Genomic DNA, 26,492 nt, shown 5'->3' with positions numbered 1-26,492 from the left:
ATTCTGTATGAAGTGATGAGCAGGTTGATTTCAGAAAAGCCTGGAAAGACTTGCATAAACTGATGCTGGAAGTGAAGTAAGTATCATCAAGAGAACATTATATATAACCACAAGATTATGTGATGATCAACTGTGATGGATTCGGCTCTTTTCAACAATGAGGTGATTCAAGGCAATTCCAGTAGACTTGATAGAAACAACCTCTGCATCCAGACACAAGAACTGAATGTGGATCAAAGCATAGTAATTTCACTTTTGTTGTTGTTTGTTTGCTTGGTTTTTTCCTTGTATTTTTCTTTCACCTTCAATCTGATATTTCCTGTGCAGCATGATGAATATGGAAATATGTTTAGAAGAATTGCACATGTTTAACTTTTATTGGATTATTTGCTGTCCATGGGAGGGGGAGAAAATTTTGGAACACAAGGTTTTACAAAAGTGAATATTGAAAACTATTTTTGCGTTTATTTGGAAAAATAAAAAGCTATTAAAAAAAAAGAATAGCTAAGTGTTTCTTACTTCTTTCCTGCTTTTGTTGGAAAACAGCTCCCTGTTAACTATTTTTGTTCTGGCCATGAGTCCTGATAAGGGAAAGAAGAAAAAAAAGAGTAAAATATTTTTAGCAACACCTTCTCTCTATCTTCTTTTTTTGTTTTCTACATCTCCAAGCAGTAGTCCCATCATTTCTTTGACCTGCCTTTTTAGTGTAGCTTTAAAAAAAACTTTTTGTTTTTTTTTTTTTTTTTTGTTAACTTTAGTTTTTGTCACTAACCTCAGCTTATTTGGAGCTTTAGCTTTTTTGACACTATCTTAATGCTATACAGTTCTTTCAAAATATTGGTACATGTAAGACTATACTTGCTATTGCTCTCTTTTGTGATATATTCCAAGAATTCACCAGGTCTCAGTAGTGTTTGTAAGGTGAAATTTGCCTTCTTGTTTAGGATGTCATCTTGTATAGTATTTAGCTTATATTGCTTATGTGGTATATATTGCTTATTAGCTTCTATTGTAGATATTTGTTGTATCATATTTATTATATGAGATTTGTAGGCTTCTTAAAGTCAGTTAACACAATACCTTTTATATCCCATGAATTTGGTTTGTTGAATGAGTTAAGTCCAAGAAATACTGGGAAGAAAGAATTCATAATACTTATTGACTAGGTTTATGACTTTCAAATCTGTGTAAATGACTTATTGGAATCAATGTGTAGTACAAATTCTCCATTTCCATTGAGGATAAAACAAGATGGAGTGGGCTTGAATTGGAGAAGGAAAGATGAGGTAATATACCAAACAAGTATTTCATAACTGTTAAACCTATTAGAGCAGGTAGGCCAGGGAAATAGAAGAATCTCTCCCTTACAGATATTTAAGCTGAAGAAGCAGTGGAGTCTCACTCACTGACTGCGGGAAGACCAAGAAATGTTAGCTAATCCCTTAAACCAGTGGTTCTCAAACTTTTATTCTCAGTATCTTCATGTTGTTAAAAAAAAACTATCGAGGATCTGTTCAAAGAGTTTTTATTCACATGGGTTATATTTATAGCTATTTACTATATTAAAAATAAAAAAAAATTTGAATTTGTAGACCCTCTGAAAGGGTTTCAGAGACCCCAACAATTCTTTGGACTACACTTTGAGGACCACTGCCTTAAACCTTAGAATTCTGTTATTTTTACAGCACTCAATGCTGGGTGTCTCATTGTAAGTCCTTGACTGCTTAAAGCAGAGTTTCAGGGTGAATTCAAATATTTGTCAATCTCTCTATTTGTTCACCTGAATGCTTTCAATTTGCTTAAAGTTCAATTGTGTATAATGATAGTCTTGAGGTAGAAACTTAATTTTTCTTCTACTATTCTGAAAAAAATTGATGAGCACACATTTTGATATGTTGGTTCATTCATGAATTCATTCACAAAGGTATTCTTTCCCTCATATCCAATTATGACCCTTCATAACCTCAGTCTCTGTGACTCTTGACCATATTTTACTGTAAGGCAACATGCCAGTTGCCACCAATTGTTTCTCTATCACTATGTTTTGGATAAGCTTACTTTTCTATTGAATGTATCCTTGATTGTGTATATTTCATTTTATTTTTTAAGTGAAGTAAGCTCCATCACCCACCCACCCCGTCCCAAAACACTCCAAATAGAATTGTAAATAATCTAGATTCAAGAACATTTATAGAGCTTTATTTTTTCCCCTAGATTCACAGTTCTTTTGAAATGCCTAGAATTCCATATACAGTAAAGTGCTTATATGATGATGATTTCTGGGGAATAATTTTCTGTCCTTTGGCTTCTAGATTAACTGCACAGTCTCTTTTGAAGAGTAGCTAATTAATCCTCAGATTCATAAATACAGCAGAACATTGCCTCTAGTTGTAACAAAACTGCATCTTTAATTGTATTTGAATCCAATGTAAAATAATTGTTTTAATATAAATAAAATTGTGCACCTTCCTCAGTATACTTCTGAATTCAGGAATTAGTGATTTAATATAGGCGTAAATTGATAGTCATTGTGAACTGCTGTGATCACGAAAAAAAAAATCGCCCAATGACCAACCTTTTGATAATACCTCTCTGCCCTTGAGGACTCAGGTGACAGACATGCAGCTCAAAGCCAAACCCCTTATTCAGAGCTTTTCCATTTGGTAGAATCAGCCAGAGCTTGTGCTCTTCTAGAATAATAGAATCTTCTCAAACAATTGCCATGATACATATAAGTAAGGGGTTTCTTAGGCAAGATTTTTAGTGATTTCACATACTAAATAAAAGAAAAGTGAATATTAATTACTATTTTGTTGTAGGGGCAGCTAGGTGGCACAGTGGGTAAAGCACTAGTGCTGAAGTCAGGAGCACCTGAGTTAAAATGTGGCCTCAGACACTTAATACTTCCTGGCTGTGTGACCTTGGGCAAGTCACTTAACCACAATTGCCTCAGCAGGAAAAAAAAGGAAAAAAATTACTGTTTTGTTACTGATTTTTGCAGATGAAGAGATTCTTGTGATCCATTGCTGTCTCTTTTTTGGGTCAGCTTTGAGATATATAATTGTGGCTTATAAATGGGTACTAATAGGCTGGTTTTGCAAATTTTCATCTTGCTTTGTTGTGTGTGTGTGTGGGGGGAGTTTTGCACATCTTAAACCTGGTACTTTCCTTTTCTCCATGTGTTCCTACATAACCAAACTCTGCCTTCAGTTTTTTATTTATTATCCCTAGACAACTCAACGTGAACAGCTGCTAAGTAAATTTATTTCCCTAAAATTGAAGGCAAGCTGCCACAGATTTCTTTCCAATAACCAATCTTTTATACAACCACTCCTTTCTGCTGTGTGGCTTTTCTTCTCATCATAATTTATCTTGGAGGGAGACCCTTTTGGCCATTTGGAAGGAGGTGACCAACTGTTACACAGATATCTATCAATCTCTTCAATCCCAGGGCATCTAATAGGAAAGGTCTAGACCTTTATTAAATCTAAGTCTTTGGCTGGCCTCCTCACAAGCTTTCTGTTCCCCTCCTAGATGTGTCTGTGGTGATACTTGTCAGCTTATTTGCTCTTTACTGAACAGTCTCAAAATACTACTGCTGATCTGCCAAAATCATATATTAAAGTTTGTAGTTTTATGTCAAAAAATTACAATTGAAATGTCCCTGGCTCTGCCTGATTCTTTAGGAGGAGTAACTGACATAGAGCCTTTTAAAATATTTATGTTTTCTCATTGGAGACAACAAAGTAGGGATGATCAGTTTAAGAAACAAACTATCTTAACAAGAACTCCACTGACTCATTGATGAGTGCGGGAAAGATTTATTTTATATTCTTGCAAGAATGTAAACATATCTTTGAAACTCCAAAGGCAGCATTTGATTTCCTATCCTGAAGCATAAGTCCCTCCCCTGATTTTCCCAATAATAGGATATTACAGAAATTACAGGACATGAATCTTTAGCCCTCTTTACATAGCCAGTCCCTGCTCCAAAGGAGCTTACATTCTAAAAGGGAAGAAAGTAACAGAAGAGGGCTAAGGGCAGAGAACAAAAGATTATTTTCAAATTTCAGGCCATCACCTCTGGTTATAAAAGTCAGTAGCTGCCCCCAAAGAGCTTACCTTCTTTTGGGGGGAGATAAACTCAACTCTTGAAATAATCAAGATGTCCTTGTGGGTTTCAGTTTTCTGATTTGTTTCATTTCTTCAATTTAATCTTCATAACTGTAGAAACCAAATGCTCATCCATTTCTCACAATCAAGATTATTATTACCCCATGTAGAGATCAGGAAACTAAAATTAGGTCACATATATAATAATTATCAGTGTGCAGGATTTGAACAAAGTTCTTCATGATCACAAGTGTAACGTTTTGTAACCTCTGTCAGGCTTCCTTCCTTCTACCATATCCTCTCCCTCCCCTCCCCCCCCCTTGGTCTTTAAGCATTTAATTTAATACTTTATTTATTAAATTTAATTTAATAAAATGTACCCCATCTTCAAGGATCTTGATTTTTAATAGGAGAAACAGTCAGTATATACATACAGGATTCAAACAGAATAAGTGAAAGTTTCAGAGGGGAAACCCTAACCTTTTAGGGCTGTATGTAGATTGTAGGTTCTATTACTGGGAATGATAATAGATTCAAAGATTTAGAGCTGAAAATAATCACAGAAGGAATCGATATTAGGACTCTCATTTTACAGATGAAGAATTAACAATAGTAATTGTATTTATATTATACATTAAGGTTTTTAAAGCACTGTACAATATAATTTCCTTTTGTCCTCATAATAACTCTGGGAGGTAGACTCTTATTATTCGGCCCATTTTACAGAACTTGCCCAGGATGACACAGATATAAAATGTGAGAGGCAGTATTTGAACTGAGATTTTCCTAACTCTAGGTCCAACACTATACCACAATACCTCCCTCAGAGATCTCCATGTGAAGCCACCATTGCTGCCTCCCAGCAATCCTGTAATCAGAAACCACTGGTACTCCTACCCCACAGGTGAGGAAACTAAGACTCAGGTTCAGAAATTTACAAATGGGAAGCAGAATGCCTGGACTCACCGGCCACCAACCCTCAGAAAAGTGGTGAGACTCATGGCCATTCTCACCCCCTTTTCTTTGCTCATACCCTGAGCCCTAAATTCACATTCAACAAATTTAACAAGGGATCTTAGGTTCTTTAGGGATCTCTCAGTGAGGAAACTCCTTCACCAAGATAAATCCTACCCTCAGCTTCTCATTTTTTAGAGTTGCCTGGGGTTACTGGGAAACTCAGTGACCTGCAGGTTCCATACTAGTATGGCTCAGTCTTCCTGACTAACTCTGAGCTAGCCCTGTCCCCACTCCCCATACTACCTGGTCTATTATGATTATCTATCCCTTTTTCTTAGCACTTCAACTTGAAACCTCTTCTCTAGCCTGACCAGGCTTTTCATTAATCCCCAATGCCAATTATGTCAACCCAACCTCAGAGTTTTTACTTAAAGCTCCAGATAAATTTCTACCACCTTCCTGAAGAGAAGACCACAGGCTTTCTGTCCTGAAGAATGAGGAGCTAAGGATCCCTTCTGCTCTTACAAACTGGTTTCTCAAAACTGTCTGGGTTATAAGATAAAGACCTTTGTCCTTCACTCTCTCAGAGGCTTATCGTTTTCCTGACAGTTCAAACTCAAGCTCCAAATAAAACTGAAGATACAGAGTATTCCTTTCTCCTTTGGGGCTTTATGGACTTGTTTAATTGTTGGTTTCCAATGTTAGATCAGCTAACTGTTAAATTAATTCTCAGTGAAGTTGGGTTTATACAAGAATCTCTAGAAAAGAATTTGCATCTTTTCTAGATCTTCTATATGGGACTATGCTACCTAGGTGATCCTTATCCACATTTTCAGACATGTTGACAGTAAGCATTCATAATGTGCTGAGAACTAGGGATTCAAAAAAGGCAAAAGACAATCCCTGTCCCCCATAATCAATAAGAGAAGACAGCATGGAAACAATTATGTACAAACAAGTAGACAAGCCAGAGAGGAAATAAGCACTGAGGGAAGGCCCCCAAATTCAGAGGTGTTTAAAAAGGTTTCTGGGAGACCTAGGAGATGAAACATTGGGCCTAAAATCAGAAAGACATGACTTCAGCCTTAATAACTGTGTGATTCTGGGCAAATCACTTAACTGTCTTTGCCTCAGTTTTCTCATCTGTAAAATGGGGATAATCACAGTACTTACCTCTCAGGGATGTTGTGAGGATCAAATGAGGTAATAATTACAAAGCACAGTGCCTGACATATAATAAGTGCTAAATAAATGTTAACTGAAGGATTCTAGCCATAGGGAACAGGCAGTGAAAATATCCAGAGTTGAGAGACAGAATGTCTTTTCCAGGTATACCGATGTCACTGTTGGGAGGTGGGGTTATAAAAGGCTTTGAAAGATACTTAGGATGTTATATTTGATCCTGGAGGTGATAAGGAGCCACTGGAGTTTGAGTTCTCCTGACTCTTAGGGCTGGTACCATCTAGCTGGTACTACTGATGTTTATTGAATAAGAAGAAGGTGGGGGTGACATAGTCACCCCTCCACTTTAGAAAAATCACTCTGATGACTGAATGGAGGATGGACTGGAATGGAAAGAGCCTTGAGGCAGACCCACTAGCAGACTGCAGTAGCCCAGGTCTGAGATGTTGAGAGACTTGTATTAGTTTAGGGCAGAGGCAGAGGAGAGAAGGGGATATATTTAACAAATGTCACAAAAGTGAAATCAAAAGGCCTGGGTAACCACATGTGGGGAAAGAGAGGTGGAGAAGAGTCAAGGATGACTCTTGAGAAGATGGTAGTACCTGTGACAGGAGTAGGGAACTTTGACAGAACAGTGGAAACAAAGATAGGGAGTTTGTTTTTTTAACATGTTGAATTTAAGGCAGCTAGTTTGAGATGTCAGAACAGTATTTGGAGATTGGAAGTCAGCAGAGAGGTTAAGGCAGGACAGGTAGATTTGAAAATTGACAGCATCAAGATGATATTTAAATCCATGGGAACTGTGAGGTTGTGAAGTGAAGTAGTCTATAGGGAGAAGAGGACCCAGAACAGGTTAGAGGATGTGATTAGAGGGAGCCATACAACAAAGGAGGATCCAGATAAATAGAATGAGAAACAGGAGAAAGTATGTTCTGAAACCTTAGAGAAAAGGTAATAATGCTTTCAATACAATTAGTAGAGAGTACAATGGCAATAAAAGAAAGCTTCAGTTTGAATCTTGATTCTCACTTCTCCATGTGCAGTCCCTGGGCAAATCAGGTAACCTCCAGCAGATTCAGTTTTCTCATCTGTAAAAATTGGGATAATCAGAGCACCTAACACAGAGTTGTTGAGAATCAGATGAGATCTACTAATCAGTCAGTAGGCCTTTATTAAATGCCTGTTATGTATTGGTCTTATGATAAGAACTGGAGATACAAGTACACATAATAAAACAATGCCAACTCCCAAGTCATTTGTAGCACTTGGCAAATTTCAAAGTGCTATATATTATTTTAAATTTTCATTTATACCTCTTGGTTTTAGATTTTCCAATCTATTCCTCCCTTTTCCACTTCCCTGAGAGTTTTCTTTATAATAAAGAATGAAAAAAAGAAAGTTTTAGCAAAACTAACCAACATATCAACCAATCCCAACATTTATATGTAGTGTTCCATACATTTAATACTCTACCGCTGTAAAAAAGGAAGAGAGGTACATTGTGAGCTTTTATTACTAATTTATCTTCATAAAAAGTATAGATAAGAGATTTCACACTGATTCCTCTCTAATTCTTGTTTTGCTCTATGATTGTCAGGGATTTTAGAATCTATTTAGATTATGCTTTTTTGATAACAGATTTTTCTCTCTACCTGAACATTTAAATTGAAATAGTACTATTATTATTATTAATGGATTTTAAAGGATTTTTATGGGTTTAAATGGATTTTTAAAGGATTTAGTACTTATCTGAGACCATGATATTTCCTATGACATTGATGTATATGGAGAAACTTGAGGAGTTTGATTTTTTTCTTATTTATCCCCCTTTAATGTTTTAGCAGGCAATCCTTTGGTTCAGCAAGGTGGACAACCACTCATCCTGACACAGAATCCAGCCTCAGGTCTGAGCACCATGGTCACTCAACCAGTATTGAGGCCTGTCCAGGTCATGCAGAATGCCAACCATGTTACTAATTCCCCTGTGACCTCGCAACCCATATTCATCACTACACAGGTAAATGGGGCCTCAATGTTTTTTTTTTGATTTGATAAAGGAGTGGGAAAATGTATTCGACCATATTGGGACTATATTAGCAGTTTGGATCCTTAGTATCTAGAGCAAGGGTTAGAAAAGTGTGGCCCGTGGAGCAAATCTGGGTTGCCACTTGTTTTTATGTGACCCATGAGTTAAAAAATAATTTTGACATTTTTAAATTGAAAAAAAAAATCAAGAGTAGTATTTCTTGATGTAAAAATTAGTTAAAATTCAGATTTCAGTGTCTTTTAAGTTTTTTGGTAATAAACCATGTTTATTAGTTTTATGCATTGCCTGTGACTGCTTTTGTGCTATAGAGTTGAGTACATGTAACAGAGATCAAGTTTAGTGCTCTTGTCACTTGCACTGGTGCACTGTTTCAGTTGCAGTGATGCAATTATCACTCAAAAGTAGCACTTGTGTTTTTATTTTGATGTGGTATTTTTTGTTTGTTTAATGTTACCCATTTTGTCAAAACAAGAAAAGTGGTCTTTCAGTGTCATGCTTTTAAGACATAAGGGTGAATTGTTTTGTTATTGAATTAGATACCAAAGCATTGTGTTTATTATGCAGTGACATTGTAGCTGGGCTAAAAGAATACAGCGGCCATCAACATTACCATTCCCAGCTTACAGGAAAGCAGCAGTCAGGAAAAAAAATTAGAAAATTTAAAATGGAATATCTCGTCATAACAGAATCTCTTGACAAAAATAAAAAATGAAAATGAGGCTGCCACCAAAGTAAGTTTCAAAGTTTCATTTGTCAGGCAAATAAGGAAAGCCATTCTTTGATGATGAGTTCATTAAATCATGTCTGAGTGCAGTTAAAGAAATGTATCCAAAGAAAATAAACTTATTTAATACTATTAAGACTTTCTTTGAGAACTGAAAAAAAAAAAGTGGAGGACTTTGGGAGCAACCTCATTAGTCAATTAGAAAACAAGACAAAATGATTTTGAGTAGTTTTGCTTAACTATTATGTTACCAGTACAGTGGTTGTTTATTCAGGGAGTCCTTTGTGAACCTAAGGGGACTGAAGAATTGGCCTCCAAACTGTCTTTGTGAACTGACAAGGGAGAATATTTCCTTTTTTTTTTCTTTTTTTAGCTGAGGCAATTGGGGTTAAGTGACTTGCTTAGTCTCACACAGCCAGGAAGTATTAAGTGTCTGAGGCCAGATTTCAACACAGGTCCTCCTGACTTCAGGGCTGGTGCTCTATGCACTGCGCCACCTAGCTGCCCCAAGGGAGAATATTTTCAAAGAAGTTCAAAAACACTTAATTCATTACAACCTGAAATGGAATCTAAGATCTGTTACAGTGATGGTGGTGTTAATATGTGTGGAGCAAAAAAGAAAGCTTGCAAGGCTGGACACATTTATAAATCTAGTGAAAATGAAAGGTTTTTAAAGGCCTATGATTATTTATTGTATTATTCATCAGCAAGTACTGTGTGAAGAATATTTGAATCTCTCATGTATTATTGAGCCAGTACTGACACTGGTGAACTTCATTTGGTCTCACGGGCTTAACAAGCATGGTCAGTTCTGTGAACTTTTGTTAGAAATAAGAAGCTGAGTATCCTAACTTGCTTACCAGTGGTAAAGTTTTATCATAATTTTTTTGAACTCAGGGCCAAGATCAAAATTTTTCTGAACAAGAACTGCCTTTAGTCATATTGCTGAATACCAGATGACTAGAAATTAGCTTTTCCTTCAAACTGGATAATGTGAATTTAGCTTAAAATTAGAAGGCAAAAACAGTGCTTACATGCAAAACTTATACTGTAGTAAAACAAATACCAAAACAACTAATGTTATTTGAATTACATGTAATGTCACATATTTCTGTCAAGGGCAGCTTCATAGTAGAGTGGGTAGAATTCCAGGCCTTGAGCCAGGAAAACCTGACCTTAAATCTGTCCTCACACACTAACTGTGGGACTCTTGGCACATCACTCAACCTCTGTGGGTCTTACTTTAGTCACCTATAAAATGGGTGTAATAATAGCACCTTTTTCTCAGGATTGTTGTGAAGCACTTAGAACAGTGCCTAAACAAAGTAATTGATTTATAAAAGCTGGTTGTGGTGGTTGTTCTCACTATTAGTAGTAGTAGTATACTTTCCATGCTATCAAAATTTAAAACAAGGCAAGATTTCCATACCCACTCAAATTTGTAACAGATATATTTCCTGTTTTTCTGACCTCAGTGCAGGTACAAAAAAAAAATGTCCATATTTCAGAATCCATTTAATATTGCAGTTGAGGAGCTTTTACTTGGCTTTGATTGGAAGTAGTTTATCTGCAATATAATGACATGTAGGTCAAGAGAAGGACCTAACAGAATTCTAAAAAAGTTTTCCACATTAGAATATATTCAGTTAAAAGCATATGCTTGTGGATTGATGTAAATAGGAGTATTTGTCTGTGAAAAGACATTTTCCTTTTCTTTTTTTTGCTAAGGCAGTTGGGGTTAAGTGACTTGCCCAGGGTCACACAGCTAGGAAGTGTTAAGTGTCTGAGGCCAGATTTGAACTGGAGTCCTCCTGACTTCAGGACTGGTGCTCTATCCACTGCTCCACCTAGCTGCCCCAGGAAACAGTTTCAAAGATGAAATATACAAAATCTCATTGTATTTCAATATTAATGAATTAATATTTGCAGTTGAATTTGCTGATAGGGAACATTTAACATTGAACCCCAATTAAGTGAAATGTTATTCCTCAAGAAAGAATGCCATTTTCTCATTAAGTTGACTTGTTTTACTATTATATTTTGAAATTTATAAAAAAATTTTTGGAAATTTGTTTTTTCTTTTGTTTATAGATATCCTTGATTTTGTTTCTTGACCCACAAATCCTAAAATATTTTTTCTATCTTCATAGAAAAGGTTTCCCAACTCCTGATCTAAAGTTATAAGTCCTCTATTTCTTCTCTAGTTTCTTTTACAAGTTTACAGAATTATTATTTTCTAATTTGATACCATCACTGTGTAGATAGCTTTGCAGAACCTGATTGCTATTTTTCCAGAGGCTATCACACAAATTAGTGGCAAAATCTGGATTAAAACTTGTTATCCGTGGGCATCTAGACTTCTCCACTCATACTTCTTTTGTTATCTAGATGAGTTTGGAGATCCCTGTGGAAATATTTTGGGGGGAAAAGCTTTTGTAAATGTAGGAAGAGAACACACTTGTTATTGATAACATGGTAAGCTAAGGTAAAAAGCCAGCCTATCTCTGAGCACTGAGTGAAGCTTCTCTTTACCTTAGACCTTGAAACTGCTTAAGTTTCCAGTTGGAAATCTGCCAAAGATTTATGACCTTAGAAGTGGTTTTTTTTTAAAACAATTGTTTAGATTTATGATTGTTGTTTGGCTTCAGACTTCCTTCTCTGCTTTAACCTATTTAAAGACTGAGCCTTCTAGACTTGGGTCCTCCTAGGGCAGGAATTGGGCTTTCATTTCTTGAAGTAATATGTCCAAACTCTCCGTTTATTAAGGATGTTTCCAAACTATTCATCCTCATTCATTAAAAGTTCCAACATCAGCAGAACCTCAGAACATGAGAGATTCTAAGAAGTCTATTTAGACCCAAATTTTACCTAGTATTCAACTTCTTTTTCTTGGGCAAACCTGGTCCATATTGATTTGTATTCACATGTTAAAGTTTGTTTTGCTTTTTTAATGCAGGGATTTCCTGTAAGGAATGTTCGGCCTGTACAAAATACAATGAATCAGGTTGGAATAGTATTGAATGTACAGCAAGGCCAAACAGTTAGACCAATTACACTAGTCCCAGGTAAGAAAAAAATATTTATTCCCTTGAACTAAAATGTTATCCAACAGAAGTTTTTATTTTACTGTTTGGGGCTAATGAATATTATGTGATAGGCTAATTAGGAACCTTGTCATATGTTCTAACTGGCATTGTGTATCTAATTGATTAAAAAATTCATAATTTTAAAGATATTCCCAACTTTTGACTGGAAGGTGGTTTAGTTGTTTTGGATTCTTACCACCTATCATGAGGCACTGAAACAGAATTTCCCCTGCTTATCTCTTTTTTCAAGTATTCATTTCTATCAATTCCTAGATTTTCAGTACTTCAAGAACATTTATTTGATCCCTGAATTCCATATTTTGTTTCCTGAAATACTTTTTTAAGTCTCTCCATTTATGGAATTAGGTCTTCAAAAAATCTAATTTTACCTGTGATTGGATTTGGATGTGAATAAAGTGAATCTCTTTCTCTTTGAAATTAAAATGTTAGCTCATCATTGACTAGATCATATTTCTTACAGAGTTAAGACTTTAGCCTGACCAATTTATCGTTCAATCCTCTCTCCTTGTTGCTTATTTATCAGATCTTACTCCAGTTCACAAAGATAGTATAGGTTGTTTTAGTCATGGACTATAAGCTTCTCCTCTGAAGTTCATTCCTCTTAATTGGTCTTTAAGTCTTTAGGACGACCAATTCAGTCTTTAAGTTTCAGAATTATGGTAGTGGAGCTGGAAGGAATTTGGAAATTACCTCATCCGGCCCTTTTATTTTACACATGAGCTATTTTACACACAGCTAACTGAGGCTCAGAACAGAGCTGGCAGGTAATAGAATTGGGATCCGCTCTCACACTGTCTGAGCCCTTTTTCTGCTGTGCCCTGCTTCCTGCCTTAATTCTAGAGTTGCTTATGGCTTTTCCCTTTAACACCTTCTACTGCCGAATCATAGACTATCCAAGCAGGCCAAATAAGCTTCTGTTTGTATGCTGTTGGCAGGCTCCCAAGGCTCCTCCTTCCCCCCCCCCCCCCCCCCCCCCCCCCCCCCCCCCCCCCCCCCCCCCCCCCCCGCTCCCTGTAATTGAGCCTTTCCCGGTGGGTGCTTCTCAGGTCTGCTGCCTCCTTAAGTCACAGCCTTCCCTTTGGTGACGATAATAAGCCCATCAAGCCAGTCAGAAGGAGGAATTCTCCTGACTCCTCATGTTTCCAAGCGGGCAGGGAGGAAGGCCGTGTTGGGGTTGCTTGACAGAAGGCTGCAATCTCTCTCTCTCTCTCTTTCTCTCTCTCTCTCTTGTCTGAAGCTCCAGGTACCCAGTTTGTTAAACCCACAGTTGGCGTCCCTCAGGTGTTCTCTCAGATGACACAGGTGAGGCCCGGCTCCACGATGCCTGTGAGGCCCACCACCAACACCTTTACCACGGTCATCCCAGCCACCCTCACCATCCGCAGCACCGTCCCGCAGTCCCAGTCTCAGCAGACCAAGTCCACTCCCAGCACCTCAACCACTCCCACTGCCACGCAGCCGACCTCGCTGGGGCAGTTGGCTGTACAGCCACCGAGCCAGTCCAGCCAGGCCCCGAATCCCAAGCTAGGTGAGGCTTGGGAATTGGGGGTGGCCGAGCAGGGATTGGGGTGGGTCAGGAGAACGGATGATTATCATCTGGCAAACCTAGCTCCCTCCTTCCCCTCTCCGCCTGCAGTGAGCATTGCCAGCTTTGTCACTGTCAAGCGACCTGGGGTGACAGGTGAGAATAGCAATGAGGTGGCCAAGCTGGTGAATACCCTCAACACCATCCCTTCCCTGGGCCAGAGCCCTGGGCCAATGGTGGTGTCCAACAACAGCCCTGCCCACAGCTCTCAGAGAACCAGCGGACCTGAGTCATCAGCAATGAAAGGTACATAGCCTGGCCTGAAAGATCACCAGTCAGTCCAAACATTGGTAGGACATCTGAGGAGTGTAAGGCACTTATAGTAGGCCCAGTGGGGAAGATTAAAAAGAGGCAGTGGGCCCAGCCTGCCCTCAGGAAGCTTCCATTCTGTTGTGGGAGATAGGCCACACCTATGAAGACTCAGCTCTAAGCTGCTCAAACAGAAAACACACAAACTATGCCAGTGCTTTGAGGGGAGGGTTGCTGTAATGAGTCAGCTCAATTCAGAGATGGCTTCATGAACACTGATGAACACGATTTTCAAAGTTGGATTTGGTGAGTAGAGGTATTTTAAAACTTCAGCATGAGATCAGTGTAGTGAAATAAGGAAAAAGGACAACAGGAAGGTGCTCTCAACTTAGTGGTTCCTGCTCCTTGGCCCCTGTTCTGATATCCTCCAAGAACTCTCCTGAGATCAGTACACTTAATATTCTCAAATCATTACCCTTTGCTTTTCCTTTCATTTTCAGTGACTTCTCCAATACCAACATTTGACCTCCAGGATGGTGGCCGGAAAGTCTGCCCACGCTGTAATTCCCAGTTCCGTGTCACTGAAGCTCTGAGAGGCCACATGTGTGTAAGTGATATTTCTGTACTGTGAACCAGCTTGAAGAACCATAGATGGTTTTAAGCAGGGAACCTGGGAGTAAAGACTAAGCAGAGAAAAGAATAATCTCTCTATTTTTGTCTCTTGAAGAAGAAATAAATATATCACCTCAAGGGAATCTATTGTAAGCCCACAAAAATATATTAGAGAAAGATGCAGGAAGCCCAAGTCTCTCAGATAATATTTCAGTCAAGTCACATTTCCTATACTTCCTTTTCCTTTAATGTTTAAATTAGTATTTTTTCCCCAGAGATAAGTCAGGGCACCACTTTGTTCAGTTCTGTTTTCTCTCTCTCTCTCTCTCTCTTTCTCTCTTTTTTTGCTAAGGCATTTGGAGTTAAGTGACTTGCCCAGGGTCATACAGTTAGGAAGTATTAAGTATCTGACGTCAAATTTGAACTCAGGTCCTCCTGACTTCAGGGCTGGTGCTCTAACCACTGCGCCACCTAGCTGCCCTTATGTTTTCTTTTTTAAGAATAATGATCTTTGCTCTGAGAAGGTTATCCCAACAAACCAGCAATGTTTTGCCCAGTTTGGAAACCCAAGTTTGGTGTGGCAGACAGCATCATACTTCCTTCACTGAGTTCATGTAATCAGGCCCAGATGAACAGCATCTTAGAATGGTAAAAGGCTTGGTAGATAAGATTACTGAGCCACTCAGTGATCTTTAGACTATCTTGGAAAAATGAAAGCATGCTTTGGGATTAGAAAAGGTCAGATAATCACTTTTTCAAAATGAAACAAATTGGATCTGCAAACCAATGAACTTGCTTCAAAATCCTAGTAGTATTTTATAACATATTATTAAAGGGTGAAAAAAATTTTTTTAATTAAAAGGTGATTTTCAGATACTTAGGAAAGGAAACAGTGATCATTAAAAACCATCTTGGCTTCAAGTACTGGTCCTTTCAGACTAATCTTGTTTCTTTTTCTCATAAAATAATTAGACTGATAGATTAGGAAAATTCTAAAGACACAACTTACTTAGATTATAGCAATACACTTCACAGTATTTTCATGCTATATTTATAGATGAGGGTCGTTGATAATGTAGCATATTTGGAATTGACTGAATGGTCCAATTATTGAGTTGATGTCAACTTAAAGGAAGATTTCTGATGTAGTACTCCAGGAATCTTTTGTTGACCTTAGGTTCAGTATTTTGATTGATACCTTGAATGAATTAAATTTCCAGATGATGGAAAATTTGTTAGGAAAACTAATAACATTGGATGGTAAAATCAGGATGCAGAAATGCTCAGCTGACTAGGATAGTTGGCCGAATCAAATTATACAAAACCTCATCGGGATAAATGTGAAATTCCACATTTGGATTCAGAAGATTAAGATATAAAACGGAGGTTGCAGGATATAAAATAAACCCACACAAATCATCAGCATTTCTTTATATAACTGACAAAGCCCCATCAGCAAAAGATAGAGAAATTCCATTTAAAATTACTGTAGACAAAATAAAATTCTTGGGGGTCTACCTTCACACAAATAAAATCAGATCTAAATAATTGGGAAAATATAAATTGTTCATGGCTGGGCTAATATAAGATATAACATGGGGGAATTGGTAGCTAGATAATAGTTTCTGTGATAAAGATCCAAAAATAGAACCAAGCTTAACATGAATCAGTTGTGTTGACAAAGTAGCCAGAAAAGCCAGTGAAACCAGTCCTGGGCCACATTTACCATACCACTTAATTCTGGTCAGATGAGGGTGGTCAGGATGGTGGGAATCAGAGAACTTGTCACACAAATAATAGCTGGGGGGACTGGAAATGTTCATCCCAGGAAAGAGAAGACTTAAGGGGCTTCTTGAAACATTTAAAGGGCATTCATGGAATAGACTCGGTCTACTCCACAGGGTTGAAGTGGAATCTAAGCCCAGAAGTTGCAAAGAGTCAGATTTTTAGACTCAACACACAAAACTTGCTTATCATCAGAATGCTTCAAAAGCAGAAGGGATTGCTTTGAGAGGAAAGAGATTTCCTTTTCACTGGGGAACTTTAAGCTGAAGCCAAATGATCACTTGCTGGGGGCTTTGTAGAAGGGGTTCTTGACTAAATTGGACTTAGACTCATTAATAACCTCAGAACCTCCTCCTGCTCTTAGATTCTTTGCTTTGTTTATGCCAGGAAAGGTTGAAGCCAGGAAGTGCTGCATTGAGGAGTTATGGCACCAAAAACTCTTAGGGAAGGGTAAAGTATGATAATAATAATAATAATGATAATAATAATAAACTCATTTGTATAGTACTTGAAAGCTTACAAAGCACTTTACTCTTAACAACCCTGTGAGGCAGATAGTGCAAGTGTTACTTACTCCCCATTTTCTATATCAGGGGAGGCTCAGAGAGATGAGTTGTGTAATCATGAACAAGTCATGATTTCAGACCCAGGACCCCCCAAGCCCATTTCTCCCAACTCTGAGGCTGGTGCTCATCCCACCCTGCCTTTCATGTCTGAAGGAGGGAGCAGAGAGAGGGACATGTAATGGGGTAGGTGGGAGGAGGAGGGAGAGGGAAGGAGGCATTTGAAGAGAATATATACAGAAGAAAGAGAAGTTGAGCTGTGAGAGCCAATAGGGGATCCCCTAAAACTGTTCAAAATTAAATGGAGTTTGTGAGATTTGGGCTAGAATTTGGGCTGAAATCTGAGCTACGAGGCTCTATCTAGCTCCCTCTAATGCTGACCACAAACAATTGATGTGATTATTATCTCCATAGTACTGCTGCCCAGACTTGGTTGATTTCCTGAAGAAAGGAAAACCTCTTGATTCAGAGCCCACTATCACATCAGCAACAAAGCCACCATCCCCAGAGAAGACTGCTCCCATGCCCTCCACGCCATCTACACCTGCACCTACCCTGTCGCCACCTGCCAAGGCCCCTGAACCCATGGAGAATTCAGGTGATGTCACTCAGAGCAAGCTCATCATGTTAGTGGATGACTTCTATTATGGACGGGACAGTGGCAAAGTGAGCCAGCTCCTCAACTTTCCTAAGGTGCCCACGTCCTTTCGATGCCCACACTGCACGAAAAGACTTAAAAACAATATCCGGTAAGTTCGTGTTGCTTGTGATATTTCATGGTGACTAATTGTTTACTTTTGCTGAGTCCATAAAGAATAGGTAGAACTTGCAGCAGGAAGACTAAGCCTCCTTCAGCAGGAACCTCCTGGGGGAGGGAGGGAGGCCAGTGAATCTCCTTCCACAATAGAGAAAAGACTCTGCCTTATTACTGAGGAGGACAGCGGGGAGCTCTTGCACCCTGACCCTGCTTCTGGGCCTTGCCATGTTAGCTGGTCTTCTTTGTGCCGTCTTTCAGGTTCATGAACCACATGAAGCACCACGTGGAGCTGGACCAGCAGAACGGGGAAGTGGATGTCCACACCATCTGCCAACACTGCTACCGCCAGTTCTCCACTCCCTTCCAGCTTCAGTGCCACCTGGAAAATGTTCATAGTCCCTATGAGTCTACCAGTGAGTAGAAGAGTTGCTGTAGGTCACAAGACAACTGGGTATGGGTCAGCAGAGGAGGAGGAGTGCTCCTGGTTTTCAGACTCTTCATTTACAATCTGCATTCTTGTAGGATTAAGTTTCATCCCTTTGGAGTATGAGGCCCTAAGTAATTTAAGGTCTTGGTTTCAGACCATGAGGAAAACAAGGTGGGTGGGATCATATTTTTTCACTCCTGGTGATTATTTTGCTAGTTATTTTGATTCATATTTCCACCAAGGTTAGTAATTATTTGGAGTTTTGAAAGAAGTATAAGATAGAGATCTTAGCCTCAAGGAGTATTTCATCTTGTCAAAAGAAATTATTTTTTTGTATGAACTAATTAGAAGATTTTGTAGAAGATTGATGAGATTAATCAGTAGGTTTACATGCCAATTTATGTGGCAGAGATCATTTTCAGAAAAGGGAGAGCTCAGTGTTGGCAGCAGAGTTTTCAAAACATAGGAACTGAGATCATGAAGAAATAGCATGATTTGAACAGGAAAAAAGTAAGAAGTGTATTCCAAGTTAGGGAAATGAGAGCATGAGGGGAAAAGTGCGGAGACATGGATACAGAGGCATGTAGGAAAGAAAGGGAGACCTACCTTCCTTAGAGAAATCATTTCTCCAGTGCCTGGCTCTCTCTATGGATAGTAGACACAATTTAATTAAACTGTCAAATGAAGGGACAGAGGAGGAAGGATGGAAGGAGGGGAGGATGCAGCAGTATTTGCAAAATGTAGAGCAGCCTGAATGCCATTGTGAAGAATTTAAATCTGATCTGGTAAATCAAGGGCTGCCAGCCTGGCCAAGGGCAAGAAAGAGAATTTACTGGAACCAATTGAGGAAGATCATCTGTACAGTGCCCAGTAGAAACAGAGAGGCATTTCACTTACTTCAAACTGTTAATAGCTTATTTATTCTATAGCAAGAATGGATACATGTTTACATCATTTGTAGTGATAATTGATTTAGTTTAAACTTTTGAACAAGATTTTTGCTCTATTGAAAATAGCATAGAAGAAAACCATAATTGGAAGAGTTTCTTCCAAGCAACATTGCCTCTCACTTATTCTTCCCACCCTGCTATTCTTGCCTTTTAGTTTAATTAAATCAGCAAATATTTATTAAGCACCTACTATGTGCTAGGTACTCTGCTGAACACTTAAAAAACAGTCCCTGCCCTCAAAGAGCTCCCATTCTATTGGGGAAGACAACATACAAAAACCTATGTACAAACAAGATGTGTGTAGGGTAGACTTGAGATAATCACAGAGGAAAGGAACTTATTTTATTTAATACTTATGTGTGCCAGTCACTGTGCTAAATACTTTACAACTATTATTAATTCTCATATAGTCCTCACAACAACTTTGGAAGGTAGGTGATATTATTATCGTCATTTTGCAGTTAAAGAAACCAAGGCAAACAGAGGTGGAATGGTTTGCTCAGGATTGTACAAGCTAATAAGTGTCTGGCTGGATTTGAACTTGGGTCTTTCTCAATCCATGCCTAATGCTATATCCATAGTGTTACCCAGCTGCTTGTAGAAAAAGAGAAGGCATTGAGTTTCAGGTGTCCTGGGGAAGGCCTCTTGCAGAAAGAGGGATTTTAATTGAGAAGGAGAAGAAAAAATGACCCAGGGCAGGTTTGATGCAATATTGGAAGTCTCAAAAATTAGGGCTGTATGAAAAGATGTCAGAATTGTTTGCATAAAAGCATTGCTTGAATCCATGATATAATGAAGATGAGAAGATCGAGGACAGAGCCTTGAAGTTAGCTGAAGATCTAGCCAAGGAGACTGAGAGAGCATAATCAGGAAGGACAGACCAGAAGAGAGCAGTGGAGGCCTAGAGAGAAAAGAGTGCCCAAGGAAGGAGGGTGACGGGCAGTGTTGGAGGCTTCCAAGAGCCCCTGGAGCGTGAGGACAGAGAGGAGGCCATTGGAGGTGACTGAGATCTGGATGAATTCAGTTGAAGTGAGGAGACTGCAGATTTAGAGGAGAGTAAGAAAGTAGAGGCCTTCACAAAGATTTTAGGAATATAGATTGAGATCATTCTGACATCAGTAATCTGATATATTTAAATTCTTGAGTTAAAAGTTTCTTTTGCTTTTGTCAACTATATTCGTTAATTGTGATGAAAACTACATGTTTTAGACTAAACACTTAATAAATGCATTGAATAGACAGCAGGTATTCATATATTTGGATACCTTTAATTACTGTTATTTTTTGATTCTGACCTTTGATTTTATCTGTTTTGGATCTGTTTTTATCTGTTTTTATCTCAGTATGGAAATTCTCTCCCCTGGTGCAGATGAGTTACTCATCTCCAAAGTAACAAACAGGCTTAGACGATGACTTGAGGCACTGTGGGATAAAATATCTACTCATGGTCATGCATGAGCTGATATGTTTCTGGTGGGCCTCAAATGTAACTCTTCTCAATTCTGAGGCCATCTTCCCTTGGTACCGTGCTGCCTTTTACTTCTTAGAGAATCAGTGGGATCATGATGGTGATTTCCCCACTTCTTAGCACATCCTAAGGACTTGGTCAAAGTTAATATGAACTTCTATGAAGGTGCCATTAGAGAAGGATATGTTGGGTTTGAAGACTGTTGGGTTGATCTCTTGCTTCCCGTCCTTACAGCTAAGTGCAAGATTTGTGAGTGGGCCTTTGAGAGTGAGCCCTTGTTCCTCCAGCACATGAAGGACACCCACAAACCCGGGGAGATGCCTTACGTTTGCCAGGTATTGTTTTACTTCCCGACTCCTCCCTCATCGACCACTCTGGGGATGTGCCAGTCAGGCCTGCACCATGCCCAGGACTAAAGCATATACCACAAGGGTATATTGGTGTATATAAGGACCAGTTGTCATTTCCAAAACTTTCCTACCTTTTTTAGGAGATTCATACCCAGGAGGGAAATATGTGTGCTGTCTTTTGGTCCAGAATATTGGCTTCTGCCTCTCCTGTTTGACTCTCTTTCTTTAGTGCATCTGCCAGCCTAGGATGCCCACCTAGACTTTTTAAAACTTACCTCTTCTTGTCTGTAGCTGTAGCAATAACTTTAAAGAGTTTCCTCTTTTCCCAACGTGGTTATGTTTCATCTGTATTAGGACAAGACTTGACTGGCTTTCTTGGCCATGGCCTGGCCCCTTTAACCTCTGCCATTCCATCCTGTCCCTCCATGATTAGGTGTGTCAGTACCGCTCTTCCCTGTACTCAGAGGTAGATGGTCATTTTCGCATGATCCATGAGGATACCCGGCATCTGCTCTGCCCCTACTGTCTGAAGGTCTTCAAAAATGGCAATGCATTCCAGCAACATTTCATGAGGCACCAGGTAACTTTCCCCAAAGTTTGACTAAGCAGACAAGATTGTTATTAGTCTTGGTCACTTAAAAGAAGGATATTGCAACCCGATATTCACTATCTTGATCTGATCTCACTTGGGTCCTTGGGCCTTACACAAAAGGCAAATCAAGGGACCCCAGAAAAGATGATTGCTAAGCCAGCTTGAATATTCTTTACCAGACCTGTCAAATGGGCCCCTGGATTGCAGGGAAAGCTCTCAGCTTCGATTTGATGAGGCAGCTGGTGGAGCCATAGTGCATAGAGAGCTGGACATGGAGTCAGGAAATCCTGAGTTCAGATCCAGCCCCAGACACTTATAAAAGCGGTATGACCCTGGGCAAGTCACTTAACCTCTGCCTCAGTTTCCTCAACTGTAAAATGGGGAAAATAGCACCTACCCAGTAGGGTTGTTGTAAGGATCAAATGTGATAATTATTTATAAAGCGCTTAGTATAGTGCCTGGCACACTATATAAATGTGCTATATAAATGCTTATCCCTTTCCCTTTCTCCTTTCCTTCCCTTTCTCAGATGCACTTCAACAGTAGGAGCCCTCTCTTTGTCAGAATCAATTAAGATCAATCAATCAACAAGCATGTATTCAGGGCCTTCTAGGTGCCAGGCCCTTTTCTAGTCACTGGGAATACAAATACAGTGAAGGAAAAAATCCCTTTCTCAAAGGGACCTTTCAGGTGATCCTATGTAATTTGTTCAGGAATAGATAATATTCCCTTTATTAAGATAGAGATTGAAGTCTTGAGCGATTTGCCTAATACTGTATTGTTCAGTGAATCAGGAAGAACTGAGAAGATGACTCAGTCATTTGAGTTTGCCTCTTGAAAAGCAGGTGTTGCTGTCCTTGGGTTCTTTCCTTTGTCCCTTGGTTAATCAAAATTCCCAATTTGGAATAAATGTGTATGAAATGTCTGTTGCCTTCACACCCTTTCTCTACTCAGGGAATGACGCTTAGATTGGGCCCTTCAGGGGTTGTTTTTGCTTTGGGGTTTTTTTGTTGTTTTTTTTTTGTTTTTTTTTTTTTTTAAATGTCTCTTATTCCTCAGAAGAAGAGTGTCTATCACTGTAATAAATGCCGGCTGCAGTTTCTGTTTGCCAAGGACAAAATAGAGCACAAACTTCAGCATCACAAAACCTTCCGCAAGCCCAAACAGCTGGAGGGCCTGAAACCAGGCACCAAGGTAAAGAGCCAGGGCTGCTTGAAGTTAACTGATCATGTCAGGAGGAGAGTGTCAGTGCCTTAACTAACATTCATCCTCCTTCCCCACTGAAGACCAAGAGTGGCTAAATGTACCTTCTTTTTACCCCCTTTCAGGTGACCATCCGGGCATCCCGAGGACAGCCACGAATACTGCCTGTCTCCTCAAATGATGCACCACCTAATGCCTTGCAAGATGCTGCCCCCCTGTCTACCCCAGCAGACCCTCTTCCCATCTTCCTTTATCCCCCTGTCCAGCGAAGCATCCAGAAGAAAGCTGTCAAGAAAATGTCAGCGCCTTCCACTAAGTGCTGGGCCACTAGGGGCTGGTTGGGTAGAATGGTTGCCAACCACTGAGGTGTTTTGGTAGCCTTTCTGTGGGGTTCTGGGGGAACCCCTGTAACACTATGGAGATTCGCTCTGATTCAGCACTAATGAGATTCTCCCTTTCTCTTAGCAGGAGTGTCATGGGCCGGCAAACGTGCCTGGAGTGCAGCTTTGAGATCCCTGATTTCCCCAATCATTTCCCTACCTATGTCCACTGCTCCCTGTGTCGCTATAGCACCTGCTGCTCCAGAGCATATGCCAACCACATGATCAAGTAGGCCATGTGACCAGACATTGGCCCTTCCTGTTGCCCCCTTAGCATCCTCAGCTTTCCAAATCTGTTCCCTACCCCCCTGCCTGCACGAGGCCTCCAACCTTCCTTCTAAACCAGACCATCCATTAGTTTTCATGTCTCAGTTTCTAACTTGGCAGAAAGAAAGGGATTGGGAAGGTGACTGGAGCCAGGTGGGGTAGAAGCAGCATCTCCAATCTTTGGACCACTGAGAGGAGCAACCAGTATCTAGTTGGATGGGTTAATGTCAGTTTTCTTTTGCCTCAGCAATCATGTTCCACGGAAGAGCCCCAAGTACTTGGCCTTGTTTAAGAACTCCACTGTCAGGTATGATGTTTATAATGTCCTTACCAAGACAATTTCCTTTCATGTTTTCTTGGGGGTACGTCTGGTGTAGTTGGGGAAAATGAGAAAAAAGGAGCTCATTTCTCAAACTTTTCTATTGGTGGCCTCATGCCGCCTTTTATTCTGCCTCAGTGGGATCAAACTGGCCTGTACTTCCTGCGTTTTTGTTACTTCTGTGGGAGATGCCATGGCTAAACATCTGGTCTTCAATCCATCACATCGATCCAGCAATATTCTACCACGAGGTGAGCCCCGGGGAGGGAACAGGAAAGGGTCGAGAAGGATTGTCAGAAATTTGTTTTGAGGAAGAAAAGATCAGATATAATGGTGAGCTCCTACCGACTGAGAAAGCAGCAGGATTTCTAGCTGGTGTCAGTTGTCCTCTCCTCAGTTTCTGCCTGGGGTTTTTGCTGCATTAAATCAGGAAATATTGTCTTTGTATGTATGTTGAAGGTAAAAACTTCAGCTGTTACTGATCCTTGAGTGGGGGAAGAGTTTCTTTTCTTAATTTAACTATCTTCTTTGACTTCTCATTCTGCAGGACTGACTTGGATATCCCACTCTAGGTAACCAAATTCTTTTCTGGGTATCTTTGTTTCAGTGTTGAATATTTTGGCCTTTTTCTCCTTGTTTTTTCTATTATTCAAAAAAGGACTTTCTTTTTGCTCTTCTTTTTTCTTTCAGGCATGGCCAGGCCCATGACCGGGGCATAAAGAACACCTACCCTTCTGCTTTCCCCCATAACAAAATTGCCACTGTGAAACCCGTGGGCACCTCCCCTGAGTGTGGGGAGCCCCCTGTATCCCAGGCCCAGCTGCTCTCAGCATCATCTCCACTTCTCCCTCCAGGAGCCCCTGGCTGTCCCCAGACTCCAGCATCCCTTCTGCATGGAGAGGGGGCTGAGTGCCTGAGTCTTGACGAGCAAGAGGAAGGAGCCCTAGCTCTGTCGGACCCCGAGCCAACAGCAGCCGGGGGCCTCAGCGGAGCCGGCAAGAAGGAACAGCTGTCAGTAAAGAAGCTGCGAGTGGTACTGTTTGCCTTATGCTGCAATACTGAGCAAGCGGCCGAACATTTCCGCAACCCACAGCGGCGTATCCGGCGTTGGCTGCGGCGCTTTCAGGCCTCCCAAGGAGAGAATCTGGAAGGCAAGTATCTGAGTTTAGAAGCCGAGGAGAAGTTGGCTGAATGGGTCCTGACGCAGCGGGAACAGCAGCTTCCTGTCAATGAGGAAACACTCTTCCAGAAGGCCACCAAAATCGGGCGGTCGCTGGAGGGTGGTTTCAAGATCTCCTATGAGTGGGCAGTGAGGTTCATGCTTCGGCACCACCTGACCCCTCATGCCCGGAGGGCCGTGGCTCACACCTTACCCAAGGAAGTGGCAGAAAATGCTGGACTCTTCATTGAGTTTGTGCAGCGGCAAATCCATACCCAGGATCTGCCTCTTTCTATGATCGTGGCCATCGATGAGATCTCCCTGTTCCTGGACACGGAAGTGCTGAGCAGCGATGACCGGAAGGAAAACGCCCTGCAGACAGTGGGCACCGGGGAGCCCTGGTGTGACGTCGTGCTGTCCATCCTGGCGGACGGCACCGTCCTTCCCACCCTGGTCTTCTACAGGGGGCAGATGGAGCAGCCTACCAACGTGCCAGAGTCCATCCTGCTGGAGGCCAAAGAGAGTGGCTACAGCGATGATGAGATCATGGAGCTGTGGTCCTCAAGGGTGTGGCAGAAGCACACGGCCTGCCAGCGCAGCAAGGGCATGTTGGTGATGGACTGCCATCGCACCCACCTGTCCGAGGAGGTGCTGTCCATGCTCAGCTCCTACAGCACCCTCCCAGCCGTGGTGCCCGCGGGTTGTAGCTCCAAGATCCAGCCTTTGGATGTGTGCATCAAAAGGACTGTCAAGAACTTCATACACAAGAAGTGGAAAGAGCAGGCCCGAGAGATGGCAGACGGCACATGTGACTCCGACATCCTCCTTCAGCTGGTGCTTTGTTGGCTGGCAGAGGTGCTGGAGGTCATCGCAGACTGCCCAGAGTTAGTCCAGCAGTCCTTCTTGGTGGCCAGTGTTCTGCCTGGTCCCGATGGCACTGCTAACTCAGCTACCCGCAATGCTGACATGCAGGAGGAGCTGATTGCCTCCCTAGAGGAGCAGCTGAAACTGAGTGGGGAGCAGACTGAGGAGGAGCCTGCAGCCTCCACACCCCAATCCAGACCATCCCCTGAAGAGGTAATTGAACCCGAGAGCCTTCACCAGCTCTTCGAAGGTGAAAGTGAGACAGAGTCTTTCTATGGCTTTGAAGAGGCTGACCTGGATTTGATGGAAATCTGAAGGGTAGACTCCTGGGGAGGGGAGAAATAGGCAAGGGGGTGGGGGGAAATAAGGTACAAGGCGGGATGGGAACTTTGGTTTTTTAATTTTTTTGCCACCCCCTTGTGTTGGTTCATACTTCCCTTTGAATTAAAGGAAATTAATGGATCATGTCTGAGCTGAGGAGCTGGCCAGAGGCTATTCAGCTTCTGCAGAAAGGGTTTTCATGACTTTTTAAAAAAAAATAAAATAAAATCACTGTGTTTGGTATTTTTCCAACGAAACATAAGAAAAAGATAAAAAATCCATGAGTGAATGATTTTTTTTTTTGTTTCCCCTTACCTCAATTGTATCATTGTTTTTTTTTATTGTGAGGCTGTCGTCTTTGGGCATGATACTATCTAACCATTGTTATCGTAAGACCATTTCTGAAGATGGGAAAAGATAAAAATATGTAGCTGACAAACTGGTATATGTATATGTGTATACACATATACATATATAAAAATCTTTTTTTTTTTTCCATTGTGGTCTTAAC

The 26,492-nt window shown here is 40.6% G+C and overlaps 1 protein-coding gene across 15 annotated transcripts in view; it reads left to right on the top strand.

Moving 5' to 3' along the window:
- The window catches only part of POGZ (pogo transposable element derived with ZNF domain), a 61,568-nt gene extending 35,334 nt beyond the window's left edge, over positions 1–26,234 (top strand). For 5 of the 15 annotated variants that reach the window (XM_031967521.1, XM_023503588.2, XM_031967522.1 and 2 more), the window contains exons 4-20: positions 4,910–5,017; positions 8,094–8,269; positions 11,980–12,088; positions 13,368–13,658; positions 13,740–13,961; positions 14,465–14,571; positions 17,339–17,673; positions 17,940–18,094; positions 20,761–20,861; positions 21,310–21,456; positions 22,528–22,662; positions 22,797–22,969; positions 23,140–23,280; positions 23,566–23,625; positions 23,776–23,888; positions 24,185–24,209; positions 24,328–26,234. In XM_031967521.1, the coding sequence (XP_031823381.1) occupies positions 4,910–5,017; positions 8,094–8,269; positions 11,980–12,088; positions 13,368–13,658; positions 13,740–13,961; positions 14,465–14,571; positions 17,339–17,673; positions 17,940–18,094; positions 20,761–20,861; positions 21,310–21,456; positions 22,528–22,662; positions 22,797–22,969; positions 23,140–23,280; positions 23,566–23,625; positions 23,776–23,888; positions 24,185–24,209; positions 24,328–25,975 (4,046 nt within the window). In that variant the 3' untranslated portion in view covers positions 25,976–26,234. The remainder of the gene's footprint in view (positions 1–4,909; positions 5,018–8,093; positions 8,270–11,979; positions 12,089–13,367; positions 13,659–13,739; positions 13,962–14,464; positions 14,572–17,338; positions 17,674–17,939; positions 18,095–20,760; positions 20,862–21,309; positions 21,457–22,527; positions 22,663–22,796; positions 22,970–23,139; positions 23,281–23,565; positions 23,626–23,775; positions 23,889–24,184; positions 24,210–24,327) is intronic. The other 10 variants (XM_031967531.1, XM_031967527.1, XM_031967532.1 and 7 more) reach the window with 7 other exon arrangements.
- Positions 26,235–26,492: the final 258 nt, after the last annotated feature.

Source organism: Sarcophilus harrisii, chromosome 4, assembly GCF_902635505.1.
Source record: "Sarcophilus harrisii chromosome 4, mSarHar1.11, whole genome shotgun sequence".
NCBI lineage: Eukaryota > Metazoa > Chordata > Mammalia > Dasyuromorphia > Dasyuridae > Sarcophilus > Sarcophilus harrisii.
This window is presented reverse-complemented; position numbering and strand designations above follow the sequence as displayed.